At 46.0% G+C, this 27265-nt stretch overlaps 1 protein-coding gene across 2 annotated transcripts in view; it reads right to left on the bottom strand.

Moving 5' to 3' along the window:
• The window catches only part of LOC136850238 (sec1 family domain-containing protein 2-like), a 228561-nt gene that overhangs the window by 197142 nt on the left and 4154 nt on the right, over nt 1-27265 (bottom strand). For both annotated transcript variants that reach the window (XM_067123901.1, XM_067123902.1), the window contains exon 2: nt 3163-3347. In XM_067123901.1, the coding sequence (XP_066980002.1) occupies nt 3163-3342 (180 nt within the window). In that variant the 5' untranslated portion in view covers nt 3343-3347. The remainder of the gene's footprint in view (nt 1-3162; nt 3348-27265) is intronic.

Genomic DNA, 27265 nt, shown 5'->3' with positions numbered 1-27265 from the left:
CATGTCCAGGGAGATCATCCAATCTCCCTGGTGGATGGAAGCAAGAACTGAGTGGATGGTTTCCATGTTGAATTTTGTTTTTTCTAAAAAGACGTTCGAAGCACTTACGTCGAGCACCGGTCTCCAATCCTCAGAAGCCTTGGGCACTACAAAAAGGTGATTATAAAATCCTTTCGAGTATGCCTTTTTTATTACTTCTATTGTTTCTTTGCTCAGAAGAGAGGACACTTCCTCAGATAGGGCCGAATACCTCTCCAGTCCTATGGAGTAAGCCGTCAATACGACGGGAGTGTTGGTCAATGGCGGATTCTCCCTGAAAAGAATAGAGTATCCCTCCTTTAAAACTTTCACCACCCAGTGATCCACTCCTCTTTTGCTCCATCTCTCCCAGAAGAGATGAAGCCTGGCCCCTACCGGAGGATGAAGGACTAAATTCTCACTTGCGAGAGGATGATTTGGAAGATATCTTGATTGCTCGGGGAGCAAATCTAACTGATCCTTGGGACCTGGAGCGTGGTCTCTGATTTCCTCCATGAACGGCTTTGGTTGCTCGAGAGGAGATGAAGGTTCAACTGAGAAGGCAGACCAGTCCCTCTGGTGCTTCGTCGATTGGGTCAACAAATCTTGCTTTGATTTCTGGTGTAGACTCACTGCAATCTCACTTACAGTGGGTTGTGGAAACAAATGTTGCTTATCCAGAGGGGAAAAAAGGAGAGCCGATTTCTGTGGGGCTGTAACGCCCTTTGATGTGAGCAAGACCCAAAGTTCATGCTTCTTAAGCATGCCCATGGCATAAAGGGCAGCTAATTCCTGTGAGCCATCTCTAACAGCATTATGTGTGCAGGAGAGAAAATTAAACAGCTGTGAGACTTCATCACACAAAAAAGCCAGATCTTGAAGCTTCTAGGCAACTGCTCCCAAACACCAGTCGAGAAAACTCAACACCTCGAAGGACTTGAACAAACTCTTCAACAAATGATCCATCTCCTGTGCTGAAAAGAACGTCTTTGCCAAAGTGAGAGCCGACCTACTCCCTGAGTCAATGAGCGAAGAAAAGTCCCCCTGGGAGGAGGCAGCCACTCCCAGGGAAGGAGCTTCTCCCGTTGCATACGGCAAGTACCGCATACGTGTGAGACGAGAGGGGGGAACACTAAAACAGGCTTTCCATTGATCCCTCTTCTTGGAAAGCCAGTTATCTACTTGGTGAAGAGCTTTCTACGATGAAGAAGAAAGCACCATCTTAGGAAGTCTCATTGAATCCATGGGCTAATTGCTCATCAAGAAAGATGAATCTGGAGAGGAAGAGGAGGCCAGAGTGAAAAATTCCGGGAACTGCTGCAGAAGGAACTTGAGGAGTGTCGCATACGGCGTAGAAGACGAGTCCTGCTTCCCTTCTTTGTCTTCAGAAGAGTTTGGAGACATGAGTCTAATTCAGGAGCTGTCTGTGCTGCAAGCTTCTGTAAAAGATGAAGGATATTATCCAGTTTAAGTTGCAAAGGCTCGAGAGATGGATCCAACGCAGGAGAAAGCTTATCAGAAGCTGCAGGGCGCTTGGAGTCTTGAAGGGGCTCAAGCGCTAGGAGCAAATCAGAAGCTTCAGGGCGCTCCAATGAAAAAGAGCGTCCGACCACTTCAGGGCACCTGACTATGGCAGGGTGCTTGTCTGCTTCAGCGCACTTAACTTAATCAGGGCACTTGGCCGCGTCAGGGTGCATGGCTGCTACAGGGCGCTTGTCTGCTTCATGGCGCTCGTCAAGGCATTCTGCTGATAAGGGACGTTCAAAGGGAACAGGGCGCTTACGCAAAATCTGGAGCTGTTTGCTTGGAAGGTGCAGTGAACTACAACCTCACTCCTGGTGCTGAGGAGAGGAGAAACGCTCCAACTGTCCCACTTGCTACATGAAGGTTGAGGACTGAAGGAAGGCTCCCTCATTCTCTTGTAAGGGATGCGGGGACTGATCTTTACCCGAGAAACGTCTCTTAAGCGGGCAAGATCCATCAGGGAAGCAACGAAGATGGCTCTTACGAGGTGAGGACACCTCAGAACTGATGAAAGCCGATGCACTTCAGAGATGCCTCTCCAGCGGCAGTCTCTAGTCGCAGCCTGGGATGCAACAGGCTGGACTGAGGGGACGACTGACCGTGGGCAGAAGCCACTGACCTCCCTTGGGCTACTGGTTTGCTTCCTCCTAGGTAGCGGGGAGTATGGCAGGGACTGACGCCTAGGAGAATCAGCAGGACAAGCAGCAGCCTCCTCCACTGACACTTCACCTTTAGCACCGTTTTCAAACTTGTCCACCAGGACACGCACTGATGCCCCTAACTGGGCCACTGTACTCACTACCACATTTAAACGTTGCTCAAACTTATTCTCAAGGCTGGTGAAGCGATTGGGTTCATAAGTGATGGAGCCAAGAGAAGGAGTAGGCGGTTTAGGAGAATTAATTGATGCAGGTGGGGAAGGGTTAACAGTTGGAGAATTAACAGACAAGTCAGCCTTATCCAATCTAGGGGTCAAAGCCTGACTAGCTAATTTCCCACTGGCTTTAGCAGCTGCTTTCCTCTTGCTATCTCTTCTAACTTAGCTAAATGAGAATTAAAGTTTTCCATTTCTATTCTCCCCAATCCCTGCACTTGTCACACGTCAAATTAATAGAGCAAACTTGTCCTCTACAACCAGAACACAAGGTGTGAGAATCGTAGGTCAATTTTGTTATCCGGGTATTGCAGCCTTTACTGCAATACCGGACACTAGAACTACTAGTGTCGGACATATCTTAACTAGCTGAAAAGTCAAAATCATGAAAAGTCATATCCAAAAGTCACTATGTGAAAAAAAGGCCAAAAAGGCCACAAAAATACTTCACCAAGGAAGAAAATTACGAATCCAAAAACTCTAAACTGCTGTAACAACACCAGGTGCTGACGCTACAAGTGGCAGAAACAGATTGTCATGTTGGCGATGTTGTTCTTCTTTCGTACCCCGAAAGTGGGCGGGGCATAGTCACCTACACAAAACACAAGAATCACTACTGCGGAATTCAGAATTCTAACTGCCATTCGAGTAGAAACTCTTAGCTAAGTAATTACTGGGTAACTTACTTATATAAAAATCTGATTTAAATATTGTGTGACCACAAAATGATAACTCTCTTACTATACCTCAAAGGAAGAAAACTCTTTAACATTCTTTGCTCCAGCTTCAACCAATCTGGACAGCCCACCACTCCAATGCAGACACTCAGCTGTTGAGTTGTCAATAAAAACAATAGAATTTTTAACTTTCTTGCAGGCTTCGTTCCACCAGGCTTCTGATAAATGCTTCACACTTGCTGCCTGCATTGTAGCTGTAAAAGTAAAATCAACACTGCATACAAAAATTTATATGAAAGTTGGTTACAACTGTCCTTGGCTCAGTTACCAAAGAAAATATGATGGACCAAACATCCAGCATTAGCCTCTCTCTACAATAAAAAAAAAAATACTGGCAAATTAACTCTATGACATGTTATAAGATTTCATAGTTGTCAATGATCAATATTCTTGTGTAATTATATAGATGAAATTTATTCAAGCTGAAATGTAGGCCAAAATTATAATAGAAACACGGGTTCAGAATAGGCCAAAATCTAAAACACTGTATAAAGCTTAGATATACCACAACCAAAGTACAGTATTGTACCCTAGAAATACATGCACTATTATAATTTTATATATCTTACAATTGTATGTTTTCTCTATATCAAAATCCTTTCCCACTAACTCCTATCTTTCATCCCTGTGCTTTTGTTATGTACCACCCTTACTTTTGACATCAAGTCATTGACATACTGTAGATCCTAGAGTTAGGGGAAGATAACACAAATGAATACATTAGCGTGATTCATTTCTTACAAAAAAAAATCTTAAGGTGCGAGTGTGAATCACATAGTAATTGCCTAATAAGGGTTTAGACAGTGAGGCTCCAAAGGATATATAGAACAGTAGCACAGTATCATAGTATAATCTGACTGTTCAAGCATACAGTATATTATTGGTCAGAATGCATACAGGGTCAAAAAAACCCATGTGACAGGTGTTAACTGTTATGTTTGTCACGCAACATTAAAGATAAAATAATTCCAAAGAAATGAATACAAAATATGTAAAAAAAATATACTTAAAAAAATACTGTAGAGTGTATAAAATCTTAAATGTAATTTGCACTTTCCATAAATATTAAAAAAAAAGGCCTTTTCTATGGGAGTATTACTCTGTGAAAGCTAAAAACAGTTGCTGAAACTTGGCAACAAGGTAGTTAATTGGAGGTAGGTAGGGAGGTGAGCAGGGGAATAGCCCACTCACTTGCCATAAACCACACTTTCCCATTTTAGCATCACAGACAGTAGAGTAGCTGATGAGGAATTATGACAGAAGGCTCTAGTTTGTATAAAAATACAAATTACTTAAAAACCTGGTATTTGTTTCTATGGAAATACAAACCATCACATTTTATGTAAGACATGCCAGATTTCTAAAGGTATACATAGGTAAACAAACCATAGAGGGTAATGGTTAGGCAGGTTAGCAAAGAGAGATAACCCCTCACCTACCATAAGCAGCGCTTTCCTTGGACACCAGGGATAACATGGAGCAGTTGAGGTGGGTTTATAATAAAATTCTCTGGTTTGTATGCCTAATGAAAATACAAACTGCTTTAAAAATGTATAACAGTATTTGTTTCTATGGAGTTACAAATCAAAAAATGTTATTTTCATAATAAAATAAATTTTTGAACATACTTACCTGGTAGTTATATATATAGCTTAAGTCCCTGACGTCACGGCAGAATTTCAAAAACTCGCGGCAATCGCCGATCGGTAGTCAGGTGAACCACCTGTGCGCCCTCTACCCAGGTACCTGGAACCATTCCAACTATTCCTCAGATCTTCCATGCCCCTAGTCTCTAGAGGGGAGGAGGGTGGGAATATAATTATATATAACTACCAGGTAAGTATGTTCAAAAATTTATTTTATTATGAAAATAACATTTTCAAACATCTAACTTCCCTGGTAGTTATATATATAGCTGATTGACACCTTTGGTGGAGGGTCAGAGACAGCTAACATCGTTGGAATTATAATTAAAGTTGCAAAACAACTCTAGGTTCCTACCTGTTAAGGAAGCTGACTTCAATATTTCTCATTATGTCTGCATTCCTTAAGAGATCCAGCGATCCACCCAGGGGGCTGAAAAATCTCTAGGGGCTGTCAATCGGTGTATAACCTCTATGTGACTAGACCTCCTCTCAATACCCTTGTTCCGGGCGCTACCAAGGAACTTTCATCCCTATGATTGTGGAAGACTGAGCCCAATCTTCACAAACAACCATAAAATTTCAACCATTCCAAGGCAAGAACAAAAGGTATTGTTTTATGGAATTGGATTAAGGAAGCTGACTTCAATGAAATCGCCCTCATTATGTCTGCATTCCTTAAGAGATCCAGCGATCCACCCAGGGGGCTGAAAAATCTCTAGGGGCTGTCAACCGGTGTATAACCTCTATGTGACTAGACCTCCTCTCAATACCCTAGTTCCAGGCGCTTCCAAGGAACTTTCAAACCAATGAGTGCGGAAGACTGCGTCCAGTCTTCACAAACAACCATAAAAAAATTTTCCATCCCAAAGTAAGAAAAAAGGGTATTGGTTTATGGGATTGCAGGGGTATTACCCTCTCCCACTATTAGATGCTATAAACGGACCCAGCGTATAGCAGTCTTCGTATAATGTTTGGACCTGTTCTGTTTAAGTGCTACAGAGGTTGCAACTGCCCTGAACTCGTGCGTCTTTACTTTCAGAATCTTATGTCCAACTCGCTACCTTTCATATGAGCTTCTTTTATCAACTGCCTGATAAAATAAGACAGAGCATTCTTCGACACCTGTACAGAGAGCTTTTTGACTGAGCACCAAAGCCCTTCTGAATTCCTTCTTAAGTCCTTTGTCCTGTTAGGTAGTGCCTTAGAGCCCTTACCTGGAATAGGACTTTCTCTCTCTTCTCCCCTGTAATGTCCGTTAGATTCGAATCTCGAACGCTCTGTGTCAGGGTTGTGATGAGTATTCATTTTTGCAAGGAATCCTAGTTGCAGTGAGCAGATTGCCTTGTCTTGTCTAAAGTCCATATTCTGCTGAGAGCATGTACCTCACTAACTCTTTTCGCTGTGGCCAAACTGAACAAGAAAAGAGTTTTCATGGTGAGGTCCTCTTAAAAATGTTCTCTGTAAGGGATCGAGCTTACTCCCCATGAGGAACCTCAGGACCACGTCTAGGTTCCATACTGGTGAGTTCTGCACTCTCTCCTTAGCAGTTTCGAAGAATCTGAGTAGGTCCTGGAGATTCTTATTGTTTTATAGGTTCAAGTTTTATGTCTAAAAACTGCTGCCATCATGCTCCTATAGACCTTAAAGGTAGAGGTAGGGAAAAATTAAGCTTCCTCTTACGGTGTAGAAGGAAGTCCACAATTTGAATTACAGAGGTACTGGAAGAGGACACATGGTTGCTCTTGTACCATCCTCTAAACATCTCCCACTTGGATTTGTATACCCTCATGGTGGATGACCTCCTTACTCTTTCTATAGCACCAACCACCTCTTTCGAAAAAACCTGTAGCTCTTGTAAGTTTTTTTGATAGTCTGAAGGCAGTTACTTGTAGCGCTTGGGGGTTTTGGTGATATCTTTCCAAGTGAGGTTGTTTGAGTAGACCTACTCTCTGAGGTAGGCTCCTCGGGATGTCCACTATCCATTCCAGAACCTCTGTGAAACAATCTTTTATCGGCCAGTAAAGGGCCACAATGATCAATCTGGTAACCTCGTGTGAAACAAATTTTTTGCAGTACCCTGTGTATTATCTTGAAAGAGGGAAATGCATACACGTCCAAGTTGGACCAGTCCACCAGGAACGCGTCTATGTATATAGCCCGGGATCTGGTACTGGAGAGCAGTAAGTTTCCAGCCTCTTCATTTTGCGCTGTGGCGAAAGAGATCTATGCAAGGACGTCCCCAAAGTCACCACATGCTACTGCACACGGCCTGATGTAGAGTCCATTCTGTTGAGAGGAATTGATTTCCTGCTCAGAATGTTTGCCCTCACATTTTTTCTCCCCTTGGATAAAGCGGGTTACTAGTTTGACATTCTTCTCTTTTGCCCAGAGAAGAGGTTCTCTTGTTGTCTCGTATAGAGACCTGGAGTGAGTGCCCCTTTATTTGCTGATGAAGGCCAACGCTGCCGTGTTGTCGGTGTTGACCTGAACCTCTCTGTTCCCCACTGTGTTCAAACTCCCTGAGAGCTAGAAGGATTGCAGTTAGTTCCTTCTAATTGATGTTTAACTTCTCCTGCTCTCTGGTCCAGGAGCCCGAGACTTGTTATTTCCCTAGTGTTGCTCCCCATACTGAGTCCGACGCGTCGGATAACATCACTAGGTCTGGGTTTCTCTAATATAGAGAAGGGACCTCCTGGAGCTTGACGGGGTCGTTCCACCACTGTAAATACGGCCTTATTGGTTCCGAAATGGGGATGCACTTGGTCTCCAGTTCTATTTCCTTGTCCCAGTTCTGATTTAGATGAAACTGTAACGGGCATAGAATTAACCTCCCAAAGGAGACAAACCGTTCCAGCGAGGAAAGGGTCCCCAGCAGACTCATCCATTCCTTAGCCGAGCATGTCTGTCTATAAAGTCCTGAAATTTTCTTAAGGCTTGTCCAGTCCTTGCAATAGACAGAAAAGCCCGAAATTCCTGACTCTGAATCTTCATCCTAAGGTATAGAAAACTTTTGGAATGGGATCAGCTGAGATTTCTATCTGTTTATCAGTAGACCTAATTCCTTCTATACCTAAATCGTGGTCTGAAGATCCTCCAGGCAGAGTGTGCGGGAAGGAGCTCTGAGGAGCCAGTCGTTTAAGTACAAGGAGATTCTGATGTTTCTCGAGTGAAGAAAAAAACCTGCTACATTGGCAATCATCCTTGTGAAAATCTTTGTTAGACGTTTGATGCCAGTGCATCTTGCGTCCTGAGCTACCTCCACGTCTTGGCTTCCAATAATCTTGAAGCCTGACGTCCTGACGTCCAATGCCTTGACGCTTGATGTCTTGGGTTCATTGACGCTTGTCGTCATGGTGTTTCACTCCTAGATGCTTGACGCCACTGCATCCAGCGTCTAGAGTTTCATTCACTACGTTCTGCGTCTTAAACTTCTGGACGTCTAGAAGCTTTAGTTGGACGTCTATTATCCTTCTTCTCTTTGCCTGGTTGTCACGCTTGTACCAGGGAAGATAAAGTCTGCTGCATATTTTGTAGTAAAGCTATATGCGGGGGCTTCCTGCTGTTGGGGACAGGTTGGGAAGCCTCAGACACGGCAATTATTTCCTCCTCATCATCAATAATGGATCGTGGAGAGGGTTCAGCAGACGAGTACCAATCCTAAGGAGGAAGAGGAGGATGTACGAAAGGCAGCACAGAGTCCGCCACGCTCTTGCAGCCTGGTATCCTGACTGAACAGGACTGTCTACGTTTGTTCTTAGTAGGAGAGCTACCCTTGGGGCTGGAAGGGAAGAGCTCGGCTTCTCCAGTGGCTACAACCTGGAGTCTATGAAGTTTTATCATGACGTCCCTCAATATTGGGTAACTTGCTCTTGAGAGGTCTCGACTCCAGAGCCAGACGTCATCCCCGTCTGCTTAGGCTGAAACAAAGAGACCGAAACTGGAAAACCTTTCCCGTGGACGAACTTCAGAAAATTCTTGGAGTTCGGGTGCATGGGGATGTAAAAATACGCATCCTGGAGGTCCAGTGAGGCCATCCAGACATGCTGTCCGACAGTTGCTAGAACCGATTTTGTCGTTTCCATAGCGACCTTTGTTTATTGCACAGAAAAGCTGAGTGCAATCACGTCTAGCACCGGTCTCTAACCCCCCGAGCATTTGGGGATCAGGAATAACCGAATGTAGAATCCTGGGGAATTCGGATCTTGAACTCTCTGTCTGGTCTCCTTTTGCAACATCATAGACACTTGTTGCTATAAAGCCTTTGCCTTTGTTGTTGTTGCATTTGGCAAAAAAGGCTAATTGTCTTGTTACTATAGGGGGCCTCCTCAGGCTGGACAGTCTGGCTCCTACCGCAGTCTGCAGGAGAAGAAAGGCAGGTCCTCTTTCTTCCCTGTGTAGAGCCTCTTCTCGTTGCCATTCATCTACCCGCCCTAGAGGAACCTCTATTGGAGGGCCAACCACGAAAGAGCTGAGATACCTGAAACACAGGAGCCTCAGCCTTACTCTTTTTAGCGATGAAAGTCGTTGGTAGGACTTTTCTTGCTGTTTTAGATATTAAATCTTACGTGGTTTTCTGGGCCAAGGATGAAAAGGCCTCTTTACTAAATCTTGAGAGAAGAGGTGAGAGGAAAAAAGGGGTATAAATCAGTTCTGATTTTGATTGGATGTGACCCCATTAGCCAGGAAAGAGCAAAGATGGGCTCTTTTCTTCAGGATTCCTGCTGAGAAAGATGCAGTAGATTCGTTGGAACTATCTCAGAGTCCTTTATCCATACACGACATCAGATATATGAGTTCTTCGGTGTCAGTCGTGTTGAATAATCCCATCTTCCTTCCTGGGAAGGGGCAGGTATTTCGAGGCCAAACTATTCTCTAGTTTGATACTAAACGCTAGACCTTGAGCTAGTTTGGTTGGAGGGAAAACAAAGGCTGTCTTTCATTGTTTCTCCTTCAAAAGTATCCATTCTTCGTAAATGCTGCCCTCTTAGACGCCTTCACAAGAGTAAATTCTGAAGGCGGGGAACGAGGAGCAGTCAGGATAAATTTCTCTGGAAAAAATTACTGAAAATAGCTTCATAAGTCTTTTCAAGTCTGATGAAAGCTGATGGCCTTTATATTGTCTTCGTCGGAAATCTCTACAATAGGATTCACAGGAGAATGCGGGATATTATCATTCTCTTCTTCCGATTTTCCGAAGACGGAAGAAGTAGCGACGTCTTTCAAAATATCATCTTGACGCCTGGCGTCCTGGCGTCCAGTCTCTTGATGCCTGGCGTGTTGGCGTCCATTTTCTTGAAGCTTAATGTCTTGGCGTCCAGTTTAATGACGCCTGACGTCCTGGTGTCTAACTTCTCGACACTTGACGTCCTGGCGTCCAGATTTCTACGCCTGACGCCCTGGCGCTCCACAATCGGACGCCCTGACGTCCAGCTCTCGACGCCAACGCCCTGACGTCCAGCCTCATGACGCCTGACGTCCTGGAGTCCAGTTTTCGACACTTTCTCGTCCTGGCGTCCAGCTTCTGACGCGCCTGAAGTCCTGGCGTCCAGCTCTCGACGCCCGAATTCCTGGCGTCCAGCTTCCCGACGCCCGACGTCCTGGCGCCCAGCCTGTCGGAAGACGCTGATGTCCTGGCGCCCAGTTTCTTGACGCCTGACATCCTGGCGCCCAGCTTCTCGACGCCCGATGTCCTGGCGTCCAGCTTTCGACGCCGACGCCCTGGAGTCGAGCTTCCGACGACGCCTGACTTCCTCCCTGGCGTCCAGCTCCTCGACCTCAAGTCCTGGCGTCCCAGCCTCTCGACGCTGATGTCCTGGCGTCCAGTTTTACGCCGATGCCCTGGTGTCGAAGCTTCCAACGCCTGTCCTCCTGGCGTCCTGGCGTCCAGACTTCTAACATTTGTTGTCCCGCCAAACCTAGAGGTTACTTGAGAACTGGCCGCCTGTGCGACATCGGTCAAAAGCTTCCTCCGGTTGACGTACAGCAACTGGTGGACGAAAAAACACTTTAACCTCGCCTTTCCTATGGCGAGGGTGAGCGCCCTGGGAAAGCGTCAACAGGTACGCTCGAGGGGACGACTGCTGGTAGCTAAAGCCTCTTGCCTCCCTTCGTCTTTCGACTTTCCTTCTCACAGGGGTTGGTGAGCTTGGAAGAGGTCCAGGACTAGGAGCGCAACAGGACCGAGTGGTCGCACCCTCCACTGCACTTGCACTAACAACATATTAACACTTGTATTGTTTAGATCTATTATTATCGATCACATATTATCCCTGTCTTCTGAGAGGGATTTTACCTGTTGGGCCAGGGTCTGAATGGCAGCCAACAAATCATTAAGTATTTATTGGGTCCTTACCTGTTTCAGTTGGGGGTTCAGAGACTACCACTACGGAAGACGGATCAATAGGATAGTTAGCAAGGGGAAAAGAATTAACTATTCCCTGGTTATATCAAGAAGAGTGAGACACAGTACTCTTGGCTCTTCTGAGCCGGTCTTCCATTCCCGTTCTTCAGACATACTGAGTGGGGATCCAAGGAGACTTTAGCAAGCCGCTTGCATCCCCACACACACATTTTCACACTCGATGAAGTCAGATATGTTATAAGAAAATCCAAAAGCGAACAAGCAAAAGCCAAGCCAAAGTGTACTTCACCAAAATAAGTTGCGAAAAAACATGGGCTACGAGCGAAATTCCATCAATGTTACCGACACAGCGGCAGGGAAGATCTGAGGAATAGTTGGAATGGTTCCAGGTACCTGGGTAGAGGGCGCACAGGTGGTTCACCTGACTACCGATTGGGAACAACGAGTTTTGAAATTCTGCCGTGACGTCAGGGACTTAAGCTATATATATAACTACCAGGGAAGTTAGATGTTTGAAATTTTTATGTAAAGATTCCCTCCTTGGAGGGAGGATAGTCACTCAGCTGACTGGTAAGTTGAATCTCCACCTACAAAAGCTATACAATCTGGCACAGGGATGCAAGGTTGATAGGGGTCCTGAGTCAGAGTTGTGTGTCTGAAATCGCATGCTAAGTAAACTTTAGAGAACAAAATGATGCCCTAAAGAAATGGCAGCACAAGCTCAAAAACTGGATGCCCCATTATGAAGTCTATTTTGCAGTGTGGCCCATCAACACATACCAAAGTTGGCTGGTGCCTTGCAGAGGACAGAAGAAAGGAAGATGAAAAGAAAGCCACTCAACCTCTAGCCTTATGCCCTCCAAATACCTTAGGCAAATTTTTTTTTCATCCAAGAGGAACTTAGAGACAACATAACCTGTTAAGCAGTCACCTCAGGCCATAAGGATAAGATGTTCAAGAAGTTATGGACTATGTCAAAGGTAAAAATGATATTTTTATGATAAAATAAAGTTTTGTACATACTTACCCGGCAGATATATACTTAGCTATAGTCTCCGACGTTCCCGACAGAAATTCAAATTTCGCGGCACACACGCGACAGGTAGGTCAGGTGATCTACCATACCCGCCGCTGGGTGGCGGGAATAGGAACCATTCCCATTTTCTAATCAGATTTTTCTTCCACCTGTCTCCTGAGGGGAGGCTGGGAGGGCCATATCATCGTATATATCTGCTGGTAAGTATGTACAAAACTTTATTTTATCATAAAAATATCATTTTTGTACATGCAACTTACCCGTCAGATATATACTTAGCTGATTGGCACCCTTGGAGGAGGGCAAGAGACAGCTAATAACTAAAAATGGGAAAACAACATATGTTGTAGGAATAAACAAAAACCATGGTTCTTACCTGATTGGGCAGAAGACTTCATGGATACTGTCTATGAGTCTGCATGCCTCAAGAGCTTCAGCGAGGAAGTGACCTAAGACTGACAGCCCTTCTGGATCATATCAATGGGGGGAAAACCCACTTACATGACAGAGCCTGTTATGGATCGTGTCAATGGGGATTAACCCACTTACAAGACAGAGCCCTCTACCTGAATCATATCAATGGGGGCTATCCTCTTACATGACAGAGCTAGGTAATAATAAAAATACAAGGAGCTAACAACCAAACCCGACCACCTGACCAAGCCTAACCTTGTTAGTGATACGAGATGAAAAAGAGAGAGATCTCCAACACTCTCTTTCAACCGACCATAAAAACACAACAAACAATTAAAAAAAACTAAAAATTAAACTAAAAAGGATTAGCTTCAGCTCCTTGACCCAGCACCGAATCCATGGATACGTAAGCTCCTAGAGAGAAGCACTTTCATCATAATGTAACACGAACATCTCTCAAATAATGAGAAGCAAACACTGAGTTACATCTCCAGTATGTAGAGTCCACAATAGACTGGAGGGACCAAGACTTGTGGAAAGCCAGAGAAGTAGCTATGGCTCTCACCTCATGAGCATTCACTCTTAGGAGCTGAAAATGTTCGTCTTTACAAGAAAGATGAGCCTCTTTGATAATATCCTTAATGAAGAAAGCCTGGGCATTCTTAGAAATTGCTCTTGAAGGATCCTTGACAGAGCACCAAAGACTTTCAGTGTTACCTCTGAGCTGTTTCTTTTTCTCCAGATAACATTTAAGGCTTCTTACTGGACAGAGAGTGTGTTCCAGCTCCTGTCCTGAAAGATCGGAGAGTCCCTTGACCTCAAAACTCCTAGGCCAAGGTTTTGAAGGGTTCTCATTCTTTGCTAAGAAGAGAGGCTTAAAGGAGCAGATTGCAGAGTCCTTCTTAAAGCCGACAGAACCTTCCAAAGCCTGTAATTCGCTCAATCTTTTAGCAGAAGCAAGAGCAAAAAGAAACAACGATTTTCTGGTTAAATCCCTGAAAGAGGCAGATCGAGGAGGCTCAAATTTATCAGACATTAAGAATTTAAGACCACGTCCAAATTCCAGCTGGGAGGTCTAGGGGACTTGTTTTTAGAAGTTTCAAAAGACCTTATAAGGTCGTGAAGGTCTTTATTATCCGAGATGTTCAGACCTCTGTGTCTAAAAACTGAAGACAGCATGCTTCTATATCCCTTGATGGTGGAAACCGCCAGGTTACATTGTTCCCTTAGATAAAGAAGGAAATCCGCAATCTCCATTACAGAGGTACTGGAAGAGGACACTTTCTGAGATCGCACCATCTCCTAAAGACTTCCCACTTCGACTGGTAGAGGCGCAAGGTAGAAGATCTTCTGGCTCTGGCGATAGCCTTAGCAGCCTTGTGCGAAAATCCCTTCGCTCTAACCAGTCCTTCGACAGTCTGAAGGCAGTTAGGTTTAGAGCGGGAAGATTCTTGTGATATCTGTCGAAGTGGGGTTGTTTGAGAAGATCGCTCCTGAGAGGGAGCGACCTGGGAAAAGTCTATCATCCATTCCAGTACCTCTGTGAACCAGTCTCTGGATGGCCAAAAGGGAGCGATCAGGGTGAGCTTGGTGCCCTTTGAAGAAGAACTGAACTTTCTTATACCTCCCTATTATCTTGAATGGGGGAAAAGCATAACCCGTCAAGACCTTCCCAATCTAGGAGAAGGCCGTCTATTGCTACTGCTCTGGGGTCCAAGATTGGGAGCAGTAGTTCTCCAATCTCTTGTTCCAATGGGCTGCGAAGAGGTCGATATGAGGTCTCCCCACAGGAACCACAGCCTTTCGCAAACCTCCTGATGAAGAGACCATTCCGTGGGAAGAACCTGATCTTTCCTGCTGAGCAGATCCGCCTCACATTCCTTTCTCCCTGAACAAATCTGGTGAGGAGAATGATGTTTCCTCTCCCCGCCCACAACAGAAGGTTCCTTTTGCAGCAATGTACAGGAGAAGGAATGAGTCCCTCCTTGCTTCCTGATATAAGCCAGGGCTGTGGTGTTGTCTGAGTTGACAAGGACTACTGATCCCTTGACCAGAAGTTGAATCTGGAAAGAGCTAGATGAATGGCTACCAGTTCTTTCTTGTTGATGTGCCAGGCCCTCTGATCCTGTGTCCCAGGTGCCTGACACTTCTTCCGAGCCTAGTGTTGCTCCCCAACCCGACTCCGACGCGCCTGAGAACAACACTAGGTGAGGGCTGGCGGTTGCAGAGGAATACCTAGACCCAGTTTCTTTGGGTCTAACCACCAACAGAGATGTTCCTTTACTTGAGATGATATTTGAAAGGAGTCTGACAGTCTTGGGACTTCCGATCCCAAGATTCTTTCAGGAAGAACTGAAGAGGTCTTAGGTGAAGCCTTCCCAGAGAAACGAACTGTTCCAGCGAGGAAATGGTCCCCAGCAGACTCATCCATTCCTCGCCGAACATCTGTCTTTCCCTAGAAAGTCTGTCACCTTTTGAAGGCAGCGTTCCCTTCTTTCCAGGGAGGAAACTATTTGAAAACCCCGAGAATCCATCAGAATCCCCAGGTAGACAATTTCCTGCTGAGGAATCATCTGAGACTTCTCGAGGTTCACAAGAAGTCCTAGAGATTGAACCAGGTTTAAAGTCCGAGAAAGGTCCTCCAGACAATGGTTCTTTGAACTGGCCCGAATTAGCCAGTCGTCGAGATACAAGGAAATCCTCACCCCTCCAAGTGCAATCAGTGAGCCACATTCCTGAGAATGGTCGTGAACACTTGGGGAGCTGTGGAAAGTCCAAGCACAGAGCCCTGAACTGAAAGGTTCTTCCACCTACCATGAACCTTAGGAACTTCCTGGAGGAGGGATGGATGGGAACGTGGAAGTAAGCATCCTGAAGGTCCAGGGACACCATCCAATCTCCTTGACGAAGAGACGACAGAACTGAAGACGTCGTCTCCATAGAGAACTTCTTCTTTGATGACGAAAAGAGTTCAGGAGCTCACATCCAAGACCGGTCTCCACCCTCCCGAGGTTTTTGGAACAAGAAAAAGACGATTGTAAAATCCCGGGAGTGAAGATCTTGCACCGGTTCTATTGGCAGCCTTTTCTAGCATTTGATCGACGGCTAGAAGAAGGGCTTGCCTCCGCACAGGATCCTTGTATCTCGCCGATAACTCCCTCGGAGTTGTTGTCAAGGAGGTTTTGAGAAGAAGGGAATGAGGTAACCCTTCCTCAAAACAGAGAGGGACCATTCGTCCGCCTCCCTTCTGTGCCCAGGCCCACCAAGGGCGAACTTGAGAAGTCTGGCACCTACTGGAGTCTGGAGGACTTGATTTTCACTTGGACTTCCTGGAAGGAGTCCTGAAGGCCTTGATCTTCTCTCAGGGTCTACGCCTCCTAATAGACCTGGATGAACGAAAGGGCTCCTGAAAGGGGGCCTTCTCCTTCTTAGCAAAGGAGCAGCAGGTCTCATCCTCTTAGAAGACTGAGCTAGAAGGTCCTGAGAAGCCTTCTCAGACAAAGAACGAGAGACTCCTTAACAGTCTCTTGTGGGAAAAGATGGCTAGAAAGAGGAGCGCACAAGAGGGAAGACCTCTGGAAGGAGAGACCGATTTGGAGAGGAAAGCAGCTGAAGACTGACCTCTTCTTAAGCAGGCCAGTGCCGAACAGGGAAGCGATCTCCATAGAGCCGTCCTTAACAGCTTTGTCCAGGCAAGACAACACACTGCTGAGGTCCTCCATACTGACTGAATCCTCTTCAAGACTCTCTTGGCTAAGGCCCCAAGAGACCAGTCCATAAAGTTGAACACTTCCAGAACGCGAAAAAAGGCCCTTGAGGAAATGGTCCAGTTCACACAGTCCCCAAGAAGCCTTGGCCGAATTAAGGGAGAGTCTTCTGGAAGAATCCACCAGCGAAAGAAAATCTGAGCCAGCAGATGAGGGGAGGGCTAACCCCATAGGTTCCTTAGTCTCGTACCACATTCCTGCTCTCCCGAAAGCCTAGAGGGAGGCAAAGAGAAGACAGTCTTGCCTGCATCCTTCTTGAGGAGAGCCACTCTCCAAACCTTTAAGAGCTTTCTTCATGGAGATCGTAGGTTGCATTTTAACAAAAGAGGAAGATTTACAGGCCTTGGTGCTCGAGAGCATGGAACCAGGAGAAGGAGGAGAAGCAGGCTTGAGGGAATCTCCATACTCCTGAACCAGTAAAGCTGTCAACCTCTTGTAATCAGAAATTGTTGATATCCTTAGGGGATTCGTCCTCCGATAACACTCCAGGCCAGAAGGAGGAGGAGAACGTTTAGAAGTAGAAGGGCATTTATCAGAAGAAGAGCGCCTAGAAGGAGAAGAGCCTTTGTCCACTGGAAGAACGATGATCCGAGAGAAGCGCCTGCTATAAGATGACTGGCGCCTGACAGGAAGAAGAGCTCGAACAAGAGGAGCCCTTGCTGGGAGAGGGGCGCCTAACAGACGAAAGGGAGGCTGGAGAGGAGCTTCTACGAGGCGAACGAGCAGGGCGTCTGACTGAGGAGAAAGTATCTCCAACAGGAGAAGAGCGTTTCACGATGGCGGGCCTGGGTGGAGAGGCATCTCCAACGGAGAGAAGAGCGAGGAGAGGCGACAGGAGAGGAGCGCCTACCAGGAGAAGAGCGCCTATCAGGAGGAGGGCGCTACCAGGAGAAGAGCGCCTATCCGCCTGACAAGAAGAGGAGCGCCTGGAGGAGAGGAGCGCCTGCAAGGAGAGGAGCGCCTACCAGGAGAGAGAGCCTGGAAGGAGAGGAGCGCCTGCTGCTGGAGGGGCGCTTAACAGGAGAAGAACGCTTCACAGAAGACGACTTGCTGGGAGAAGAGAGTCTCTTTGAGGACTTGATCGGAAGAGAGGCATCCTTCCGACGAGAAGAGCTCTTTGATAAAGAGCCAGCAAGAGCAGCAAGCTGAGCCTGGAGGCCTACCAGGATCTGCTTGGTGGACTCCTGAACACCAGAAGAAGAGGAGGAAGATCTTTGAGTTCTCTTCTTTGAAACAGGAGAGCCCTCAGGAAAGCGCTCAGGGCTAGAGTCCAATGCGTCTCCTCTAGGAGCCTTCCAAGTCCTCTTCAAAGGGCGCGACTCCTCAGCCGAACTCCAACCACGTTTAGGAGACGAAGAAGCAGAAGAAGAGAAACACTTCTTCAAGATCCCTTTCTCTGGCGATCTAAGGCAGCCTGGGACGCGTCAACAGGCGCTGCCCGAAGGGACGCCTGACCGTTGGGAGCGCTCTTCATCCCCCTTGCGGCTGTCGACATTCCTCCTCCACTGGGTCTGGGAGTTTGGAAGAGGTCTAGGCCTAGGAGCAATGCGGAGCTGGTCAGACGCCCCTCCACTACACTGGGGACACTACACACAAATCACTATCACTTATCACTTTCTTTTCTTCCATAGCGCGCATCTGCAACTGCATCTTGGATCGTGGCCTTCATTGCAGCCATCTCCGTGACGAATCCACAGGTTCGGTGAAGGGTGAAGGAGCTGAAACAACTGGAGTGACAGGAGAATCTGGAAGAGTGTTAGGATCTAAATCTACCTCCTTAGAAAGAGACCTACTAGAGCTGGAAGAAGCCTTCCTAACTCTATCCTTCTCCAACTTGCGTACATAAGAGTTCAAAGCTTCCATTCCAGTTCAGTGAGATTCTCACATTCAACACACGTGTTCTCAAAGAGCATTCATTCCCCTACACCTCGAACACACAGAATGAGGATCTACGAAGCTTTCGGTAGTCTCACCTTACAATCAGACCTACACACACACGAAACACAGGTGCAACACTCTGATCAGACATTCTTAAGAAAATACCAAAGCCAAAATCAAAATCAGTCCACAAAAGCGTATGCCAAGCCAAAGATCCAATACGTCACCAAAGGTCAGTCCAAAATAATCCTCAGCAAGCAAAAAATGAAAATCAAAGCAGAGGAACCAACAACAGATGTTGCGGAACCAGCGACAGAGAAAATCTGATTATGAAAACGGGAATGGTTCCTATTCCCGCCACCCAGCAGCGGGGTATGGTAGATCACCTGACCTACCTGTCGCGTGTGCCGCGAAATTTGAATTTCTGTCGGGAACGTCGGAGACTATAGCTAAGTATATATCTGACGGGTAAGTTGCATGTACAAAAATGTATGATAAAAAAAGTTCTATAGTACTTCAAGGTAATTGCAATAGGTTTTCAAACAGTGACAGCCTTAAATTCAAAACCCTTAGTACAAAAGGGGAGGTGACAAGATGGTAGACTTTTGGGACAGATAGCCTTAGCAGAGATGCTTTCCTTTCACTTGTGCCCTGAACACCATGCTGGGATGGATAAAGGTCCGACCGTGAATTACTTGCAATTTTCATAAAACTTTATTTTTCATAAAATTTCATTTTTATATAAGTAACTTACCAAGTAGACTAGCTGCATCCACAAAGGTGGGGTACATGGACATATTAGTCAAAATATTAAGGAAAGTAATGAAGAAACAGACTTAGCATTTAACAAGTGCATAAGGCCAGAGATACCTGTTAAGAGACTGCTACAGGTAATCTCATGGGCCATTTAACTTTAACTGAAGGTGAGGTTGTCCTCATTAGTGAATCTGAAGAAGTTCTGAATGCTAGCAGAGTTTAATCCTTGCCCAGGATCAAAATGAAAAAAAGCTTTCATATGGCATTCTCCAAGAGAGGCCTAGACAGGTTCCCTTAAACTTAGGGGAGGAGATGGGACACAGAGTTGTTGGCCATGGAACCTCTGATCTTCTCTGTTTGATGCAGGTAGTACATCTGAGTGCTAGCACAGGAAAAGAGTCTGCCCTAATCTCATGGGCCTTTCTTCTTCCTCTGGTCCAAGAATATCCATTTGGTTCACTAATGGTGAATGAACAGGTAGCCAAGGTCTGGAACGATCTTTTTGTTCTCTGGTCCAAGAAAACCCTAATGGGAAGAAAGGAGCAGGTCTGGAAACGATCTTTGTTCTTGCAGCAGAGGCCCACTCTTTGGTCTATTGCTTGCAGCTCACTAATCCGCTTGGCGGTCACCAATGCCACCAAAAAGAGTCTCCCTGGTAAGGTCTCTGAAAAAGACACAATGGAGAGGTTCAAAAGAGGGACCCGAGAGCCATTTTAATACTACATCCAAATTCCAAGAGACACAACTAGAACTCCTTTCCTTCAATGTCTCAAAAGATCTGATGAGGGCGCTGAGGTCCTAGTTAGAGGACAGATCCATGCCTCTATGTTGAAAACTGAACTGAGCCTCGACCTGTACCCTTTGACAGAAGAGAGCGATAATTTCTTGACAGACTTCAAGAATAACAAGAAGTTGGCAATCTGACCTATAGTTGTTTCAGAAGAAGAGATGTTATTGCAGCTACACCATCTTCTGAAAACCGTCCACTTGGACTGGTAGAGCTTGCTAAAGACAGTCTCCTGCAATATCACAATTGCCTCTGCAGCCTTTCTCGAAAATCCTTTCGCTCTGATGAGGCTCCTGACAGTGTGAAGCCTGTCAGGGCCAGAGCAGACAACCCTTGGTGGAACTTGAGGAAGTGGGGTTGTCTGAGCAGCAACTGTTTTTGTGGAAGGAGTCTTAGAAAATCCACCAACAGTCGAATCAGGTCTGGAAACCACTCCTTGTTGGGCCAAAAGGGAGCTACTACAGTACAGGTACTGGATATGTTCTGGTGTGACGCAAACTTGTTTATAACCTCCCTGATCATCCCGAAGAGAAGGAAGGCATAAAAGTCCAAGCCTGTACAGTCTAAGAGCATGGCATCTGTTGACCATGCTAGAGGGTCCGGGACTGGGGAGCAGAGGAGAGAGTGACGGTTGTTCCTTGAAGTCGCAAATAGGCCTATGGTCGGTTTGCCCCATAACCTCCACAGATCGTTGCAGATTAGGGGGTCTAATGTCCTTTCTGTTGGTAGTACTTGCTTGAGATGGCTCAACTCGTCTGCAATCATGTTCATTCCCCCATGAATGAACAGCGTGGTCAAAGTCACCTGGTTCTTCTCTGCCCAGAGGTCTCTCGCTTTCTCGTAGAGAGAAAAAGAGTGGGTGCTTCCTTGCTTGCGGATGTATGCTAGTGCAGTGGTGTTGTCTGCATGTACCACCACCTTCTTTCCAAGACTAGGCTTGAGGAGGACTGAAGGCCCAAGTGAATAGCCTTCTGCTCCTTGACTTTGAAGTGGTAACTCTGCTGTTCTCTTGACCACATTCTGGAAACTACTCAGCCCTCCAGAAGGGCACTCCAACCTAGATCGGAGGCGATGGAATAAAGTTCTAGGTTGGGGCTCACTGGAAGAAGAGACTTCCCCTCTCAAAGTCTTTCTTTGCATAACCACTATTGAAGGTCCACTCTGATCTCCCATGTGACGGGGAAAATGAAAGATTCCGGCTGGTTCCTTCTGTTCCAGTTCGCTTTGGGGAATACTGCAGAGGCCTCATGTGCAGCCTGCCCAGTTTTACAAACTGTTCTATTGAGGCCAGCATCCCCAGACTTCGGCAAATCTCAGCAGTCTGGCACCCACTGTTGTCTGGAGTACTTGATTTTCACTTCGTCTTTTTAATAGGACGTGAGAAAGACCTTCCTCTTCTCTCTGGTCTTCGACTTCTGAATGTGGCTCTTGACGAAGGGCCCCCTCGAAAGGGCTCCTGAAAGGGAATCTTCTCCTTCTTGGCGAAGGGAACAGCAGGCCTCATTCTCTTGGACGACTGAGCCAGAAGATCCTGGGTCGCCTTCTCCGATAAGGAGTGAGAAATCTCCTTAACAGTTTCTTGGGGAAAAAGATGGGACGATAGCGGAGCAAATAGAAGAGAGGACCTCTGGAGAGGAGACACGGATTTGGTGAGGAAGGAGCGGAATACCGATCTCTTCTTAAGGATTCCTGCTCCGAACAAGGCAGCGACTTCCGAGGATCCGTCCCTCACCGCTTTGTCCAAACAAGACAACACGCTAACAAATTCATCCATACTGAGGAATTCGGGGTCCTGCGTCCTCCTGGCCAAAGCCCCAAGAGACCAATCCATAAAATTGAATACCTCCAAAACTCTAAAAAGGCCCTTGAGGAGATGGTCCAGCTCACACATTCCCCAAGTTGCCTTCACCGAAGGGAGAGAAAGCCTCCTGGAGGAGTCTACCAGAGATGAAAAATCTGCGTCTACTGATGAGGGGAGACCCAACCCCATAGGCTCCTTGGTCTCGTACCAAATTCCAGACTTTCCCAAAAGCCTAGAAGGAGGAAAAGAGAAAACAGCCTTGCCTGCTTCCTTCTTCGACTGCATCCACTCCCCAACTCCCTTAAAAGCTTTCTTCATGGAGATCATAGGGCGCATCTTGACAAAAGAGGAGGGTTTCGCTGATTTAGTACTATCCCGTAAGGACCCAGGAGAAGGAGAGGCAGCATGGCTAAGAGAGTCTCCAAACTCCTGAATCAGTAAAGAAGCCAGTCTTTTATAATCTGATATCCCTGCATCTTTAGGGGATTCATCCTCTGAAACTTCTTCCAAAGGAGCAGCCGGAGAGGAAGGCTTGAAAGAAGAGGAGCGCCTATCAGGAGAAGCAAGTCTGGACGGAGAAGCACTCCTGTCCATCGAAGAGCGCCTGCCAGGAGTATGGCGCCTGCTGCCAGACTGGCGCCTGACAGGAGAGGGGCTCTTGTCCATCGAAGAGAGCCTGCCAGGAGAGGGGCGCCTATTACCAGAAGAACGACTGGTAGGAGAGCGGTGCTTGCTGGAAGGAGGGAGCCTATCCCGCGAGAGGCTCTTGGCAGAAGAAGAGCGCCTGTCCAAAGGAGATGAGCGTCTGTGAGGAGAAGCGCGCCTGGAAGGAGAGGCGCTTCCCTCCGACGATGAGCGCCTGGCAGAAACGCGCCTGCTGGGAGAAGAGCGCCTGCTTGGAGAAGAGCGCCTCCTTGAAGAAAAAAGTTTGCTGCTGGAAGGGCGCTTGACAGGAGAAGAGTGTCGAATCGAAGAAGGACGCTTACTAGAACTCTTGATGGGAAGAAAATCAGCCTTCCTACGAGACGAATCCTTTGCGAGAGATCCCACAAGTGCTGACAACTGTTCTTGGAGACCGACCAAAATCTGCTTCGTCGACTCCTTGACTCCTACTGGAGAGGATGAGGGGGATCTTCGCGCTCTCTTCTTGACGATAGGAGAATCCTCCGGGAAGCGCTCAGGGCTCGAATCCAATGCTTCTACTCTGGGAGCCTTCCAGGATCTCTTCAGAGGGCGCGACTCCTCAGCCGAACTCCAACCGCGCCTCGGTGAAGACGAGTCAGACGCAGAAAAGCACTTCCTCAGGATGCCTTTTCTATGGCGATCCAAGGCAGCCTGGGACACAACAACAGGATCTGCCGAAGGGACGCCTGACCGTTGGGGATGCTCTACATCCTCCTTGCAGCTTTCGACATTCCTCCTCCACTGGTCCTGGGAGTTTGGAAGAGGTCTAGGCCTAGGAGCAATGCGGAGCCGATCAGACACCCCCTCCACTGCACTGGGGACACTGCACACATCACTGTCACTCTTACCTTCTTTCATCGCACGCAGTTGCGATTTCATCCTAAGGATCTCCGCCTTCATTGCAGCCATTTCAGAAGACGAATCCACAGGTTCGGTGAAGGGAGAAGGGGCTGAAACCAAAGTATTAGGAGAGCCTACAGTGTTATTTTCTACTTCAAGCTCAGCAGAGCGAGACCTACTAGAGCTTCTAGAGGAAGCCTTCCTAGCTCTATCCTTTTCAAGCTTCTTCAAATAAGAAGTCAAAACCTTCCATTCCTTTTCAGACATATTCTCACATTCTTACACCTATTGTCCAATGAACAATCATTCCCCGACACTCATGCATACAGTGTGAGGGTCTACGAAGCTTTCGGCAACCTCACCTTACACTCTTGCCTAACACACACACGAAACACAGGTGTAACATTAATATCAGACATCTTAACAGAAAAAACCAAAAAGCAAATCCAAAAAACAGTCCACAATAGCGTATGCCAAGCCAAAGATCCAATACGTCACCAAAATCCGTCCAAAAAGATCCTCAGCAAGCGAGAAACGAAAATCAAAGCAGGAGGAACCAACAACAGATGTTGCCGGAACCAGCGACAGAGAAAATCTGATTAGAAAACGGGAATGGTTCCTATTCCCGCCACCCAGCGGCGGGAAAGGTAGATCACCTGACCTACCTGTTGCGTGTGCCGTGAGATTTGAAATTCTGTCGGGAACGTCGGAGACTATAGCTAAGTATATATCTGATGGGTAAGTTGCATGTATAAAAAGGAGGAACCAAAGGGAGAGGAAAAGAAGAAGCCACACTTCGAGTTACTACCGGAGCTCCTGTCGACGATGTTGGGCAGCTAGAGAACGTTCCAATTAGCCCCGAACTTGAAAGGGTTTCGAAGGGAAGATTACGAGGTACCGAACCCAAAGAAACAGGAGAAGACAAAACACCAGACATCTTAGGTACCGGAGGAACTGCGGAAACTATCGGAACTGCAGCATTAAACTCTGTGGCAGGCGCACCGCCAACTGCCGCAGTAACTATATTGGAAGCCTGCGATGGTACAGGATTCACCATGGATGGCACTGAAGACAAACCCGCTAGTGGCATAGATGCCGGATAAGCTACCAAAGCACCCAGAATGTTCCCCGAAAGGTGGCTAGAGAGGGAAGGTTGAGAAAGAATAGCGGAAGAAGCTTTGGAAGCCACAGAGGATAGGGAGAAATCTGAGGTTACAAAAGAGGCCATAAATTTTAGAGAAAGAAAATATACAGATTCCGGTCCTCCCTGATAATCCTGCAACACATCATTTGTGAATTCTGGGAAATTCTTCATTACATGATCGTGGATATTTGAAAACCCTATATTGAAACACTGTCTGACCAATGACCTATACGCTTTAGAAAGGCCCAGTAAATTAGCATTATATTCTGCTACATTTAATGTCCTATCAAATGAATCATCACCAACCAATGAAAATTTATCCCCAGAAGGAAAAGAAACTCTAGAAGAGGAAGGGAAATCCTCAGACCTTCCCGAACCTGGCAAAATTACTACTACGTCTACATCCTCCTCAACCAATTTAGCAACATTTTGTTGCAAGGAGACTGCAACCAGAAAAAGAACCACTGCTGGATCTAACAAAGATCCCGGAGCCTTAATTACACCTGTCCCCGAAAAAGGCTGCACCTTCAACTTCTCTCCTACACTCTTTGCTACCTCACTATCCCTATTCGTCTGTCTCAATCCTATTTCTAGATGCACCTCTGGATTTACATTATCCTATGAAAGGGGGAAATCTGCTGCTGACACTGCCTGCTCTGCGTCAGGGGGGCCAGCAGATCCTACCTTCGAGGTTTGCGGTTTTCCATGATCCCCGGCACCCGTTAGGGCTGGTTCTGGAATAGGCAGGGGAGCTGAAAAAGATCGGTTAGTTTCTATTTCCCTATCACCTATATTTTGTTCTTTGAATTCTGATAACTTAGTCATAAAGCTAGAAAATAAATTTGTTATGCTAGCTGATAATTTATCTTCCAATTTCCTGAATAACTCCGTTTCTATAGCTTCTTTATCTACACTCTGAGTTTCTGCAGCTGGTTCCCTATGTTTGCTCTTGGAAGCTAGAGGTTTTCTATGCTTGACATAATCCTCCATTTGATCTTTTGACCAGGAACTACATTCGTCATATCTCAAAGTTAAGCTACATTGCACCTTCCTACAAACTATACAAACTGAATGTCTGTCATGTTTGAGGGTTCTCATCCTCCGTTTGCAAGCTGTGCACAATCTGTGAGTTGCAGCGTCTCCAGCAGTTACGGTGTTGGTCGCAGTTGTTGTAGCCTAGGTTGAAGCAGTTGTGCTATCCAAGGGGGGTGTCTTTTTATCCAGTCTATCCATTGTGAGTCCAAAACGTGCCAAAGTCTAGACGAGAGAGAAAATCCAAAGCCAAGTGACAGAACAATTCAGGAGAAAAAGGCGAAAATCCGGTCCAAGTCGTTATCCAGTATCAATAAAGTCAGTATTTGGGGGGTCGGGCTAATAACCAAAAGTTTGCCTGAAGCAGGAAACATCCATGCAGAGGCGAACAGAAAGCAATTGGGGAACCCGGCGTCGCGTGGCTGGGACTTGCAGCAGCATTGCCGATGGTGCTTCAGGTAACTCATCTTGACAAGATTTCCTGTAAGCGTTGGTAACGCTGACAGTTAATTACCCAATTAGTGGGTAAAAGTTACGGGGATATAGTTCGGGCTGGTGGGTAACTAAGGCTAATTCAGGTGTTCAGGGAGTGTATTGCAATATCTGATGTATATATAAAAATATATGCTTTCCTTTACTGTCCAAAGATCACCTGCCATAAACATATGTTAACCAGAAAACCTAAATGTTTATCATTACATGGGTTTCTTGACATGCTACAGCATTAATTGATAATGAGACTATTAAATAGATGTAAACATTAAATGCATTTAAAATATCACTTTGCAAAGAGCTTCCCTTGTCAAGTTAATCATAACCACTTTTTACATTTATTAAAACAATTCTAAATACAGTAGATTTAAGTTACCTTAATTAGATGGAAACCTAAAGCTGTCACTCTGTTATTGTCTGCATTCTATGTAGCAATCAAGACATCCTCAACTGACTTCTACTGCTTCATAAATCAGCAAGTAAACAACCATTCTTTGATGGTTTTTTATTCATTTATTATTATATGAATATATATACTGTATAAATGCTATATGAAAATGACTGAGAATATAGGTCAATGAATCATATGATATAAGAAATCACAGTTTTTTAAAGTAAATTGTATTTTTCATAACTACACAAACCTGGGGTCCTTTACATTAGGAATTACTGACAGCAAAGCTTGAAACTACCGTTAAACTCTTGAACAAGGCGGTTGGGCAGTAAATACCATCCGGTAGGCGAGAGTCCTGCCTGCCCAGACGTAAACATTCCAATTTACCTTTAGCCCAGGTTTCAGATTGGGTGGCATGAGGCAGGCATATATGTGATGTAAAAGACCTCAGGTTTGTATAGTTAGCAAAAATACAATTTACTTTAAAAAATTGTGATTTGTTTCTACATGATATACAAACCATTGGTCCTTTACATTAGGAAGACTCACTTGTTGGAAGGAGGAATCTGAGTCAGTCTCTGAAATGACTGGAGTTTGCCACACCTGGGCTACTCATCCTGGTCGAAAGAGCAAGGAGGAGTACTGTACTGTGCCTCTGAAATATTGATCAGAGTACAGAAACTGCGAGACCATCAGACTTCTGGACCTTTTCGATTGAGTGAAGAATCGTAACTCATACAAAAATAGGCTAGGAAGAATCTTGAGAGTCGGAGGCAGTAAGGCAAAAACCAGAAAAGGATTTGTCCTATTGCCAGGGTTTCCTTCCTCCCCTTGTTAGAGGAAGGAGCAATGGATTGCCTCTATGATTCTAGGAAAGAAAAATAGTTTGGGTGCTTGATGTGTAAGATTACAGCATCAGACACCAGTTCCAGCAAATGTCAGTTCGAGTCCCATTCTCTGCCTGGAGGAAGAGAAGCAGGGGGACGAGGAAGGGGGAGGAGGAGAGGCCAGTCACTCTCATAATCCATTTCACTTCCAGAACTGTACACGTTAGGCGTGATGCTACCTGTCCTCTTATAG

Source organism: Macrobrachium rosenbergii, chromosome 21 (assembly GCF_040412425.1).
Source record: "Macrobrachium rosenbergii isolate ZJJX-2024 chromosome 21, ASM4041242v1, whole genome shotgun sequence".
NCBI classification, from domain to species: Eukaryota; Metazoa; Arthropoda; class Malacostraca; order Decapoda; family Palaemonidae; genus Macrobrachium; species Macrobrachium rosenbergii.
Note: the sequence above shows the minus strand (reverse complement) of the source record. Positions and strands in the feature narration are given on the sequence as shown.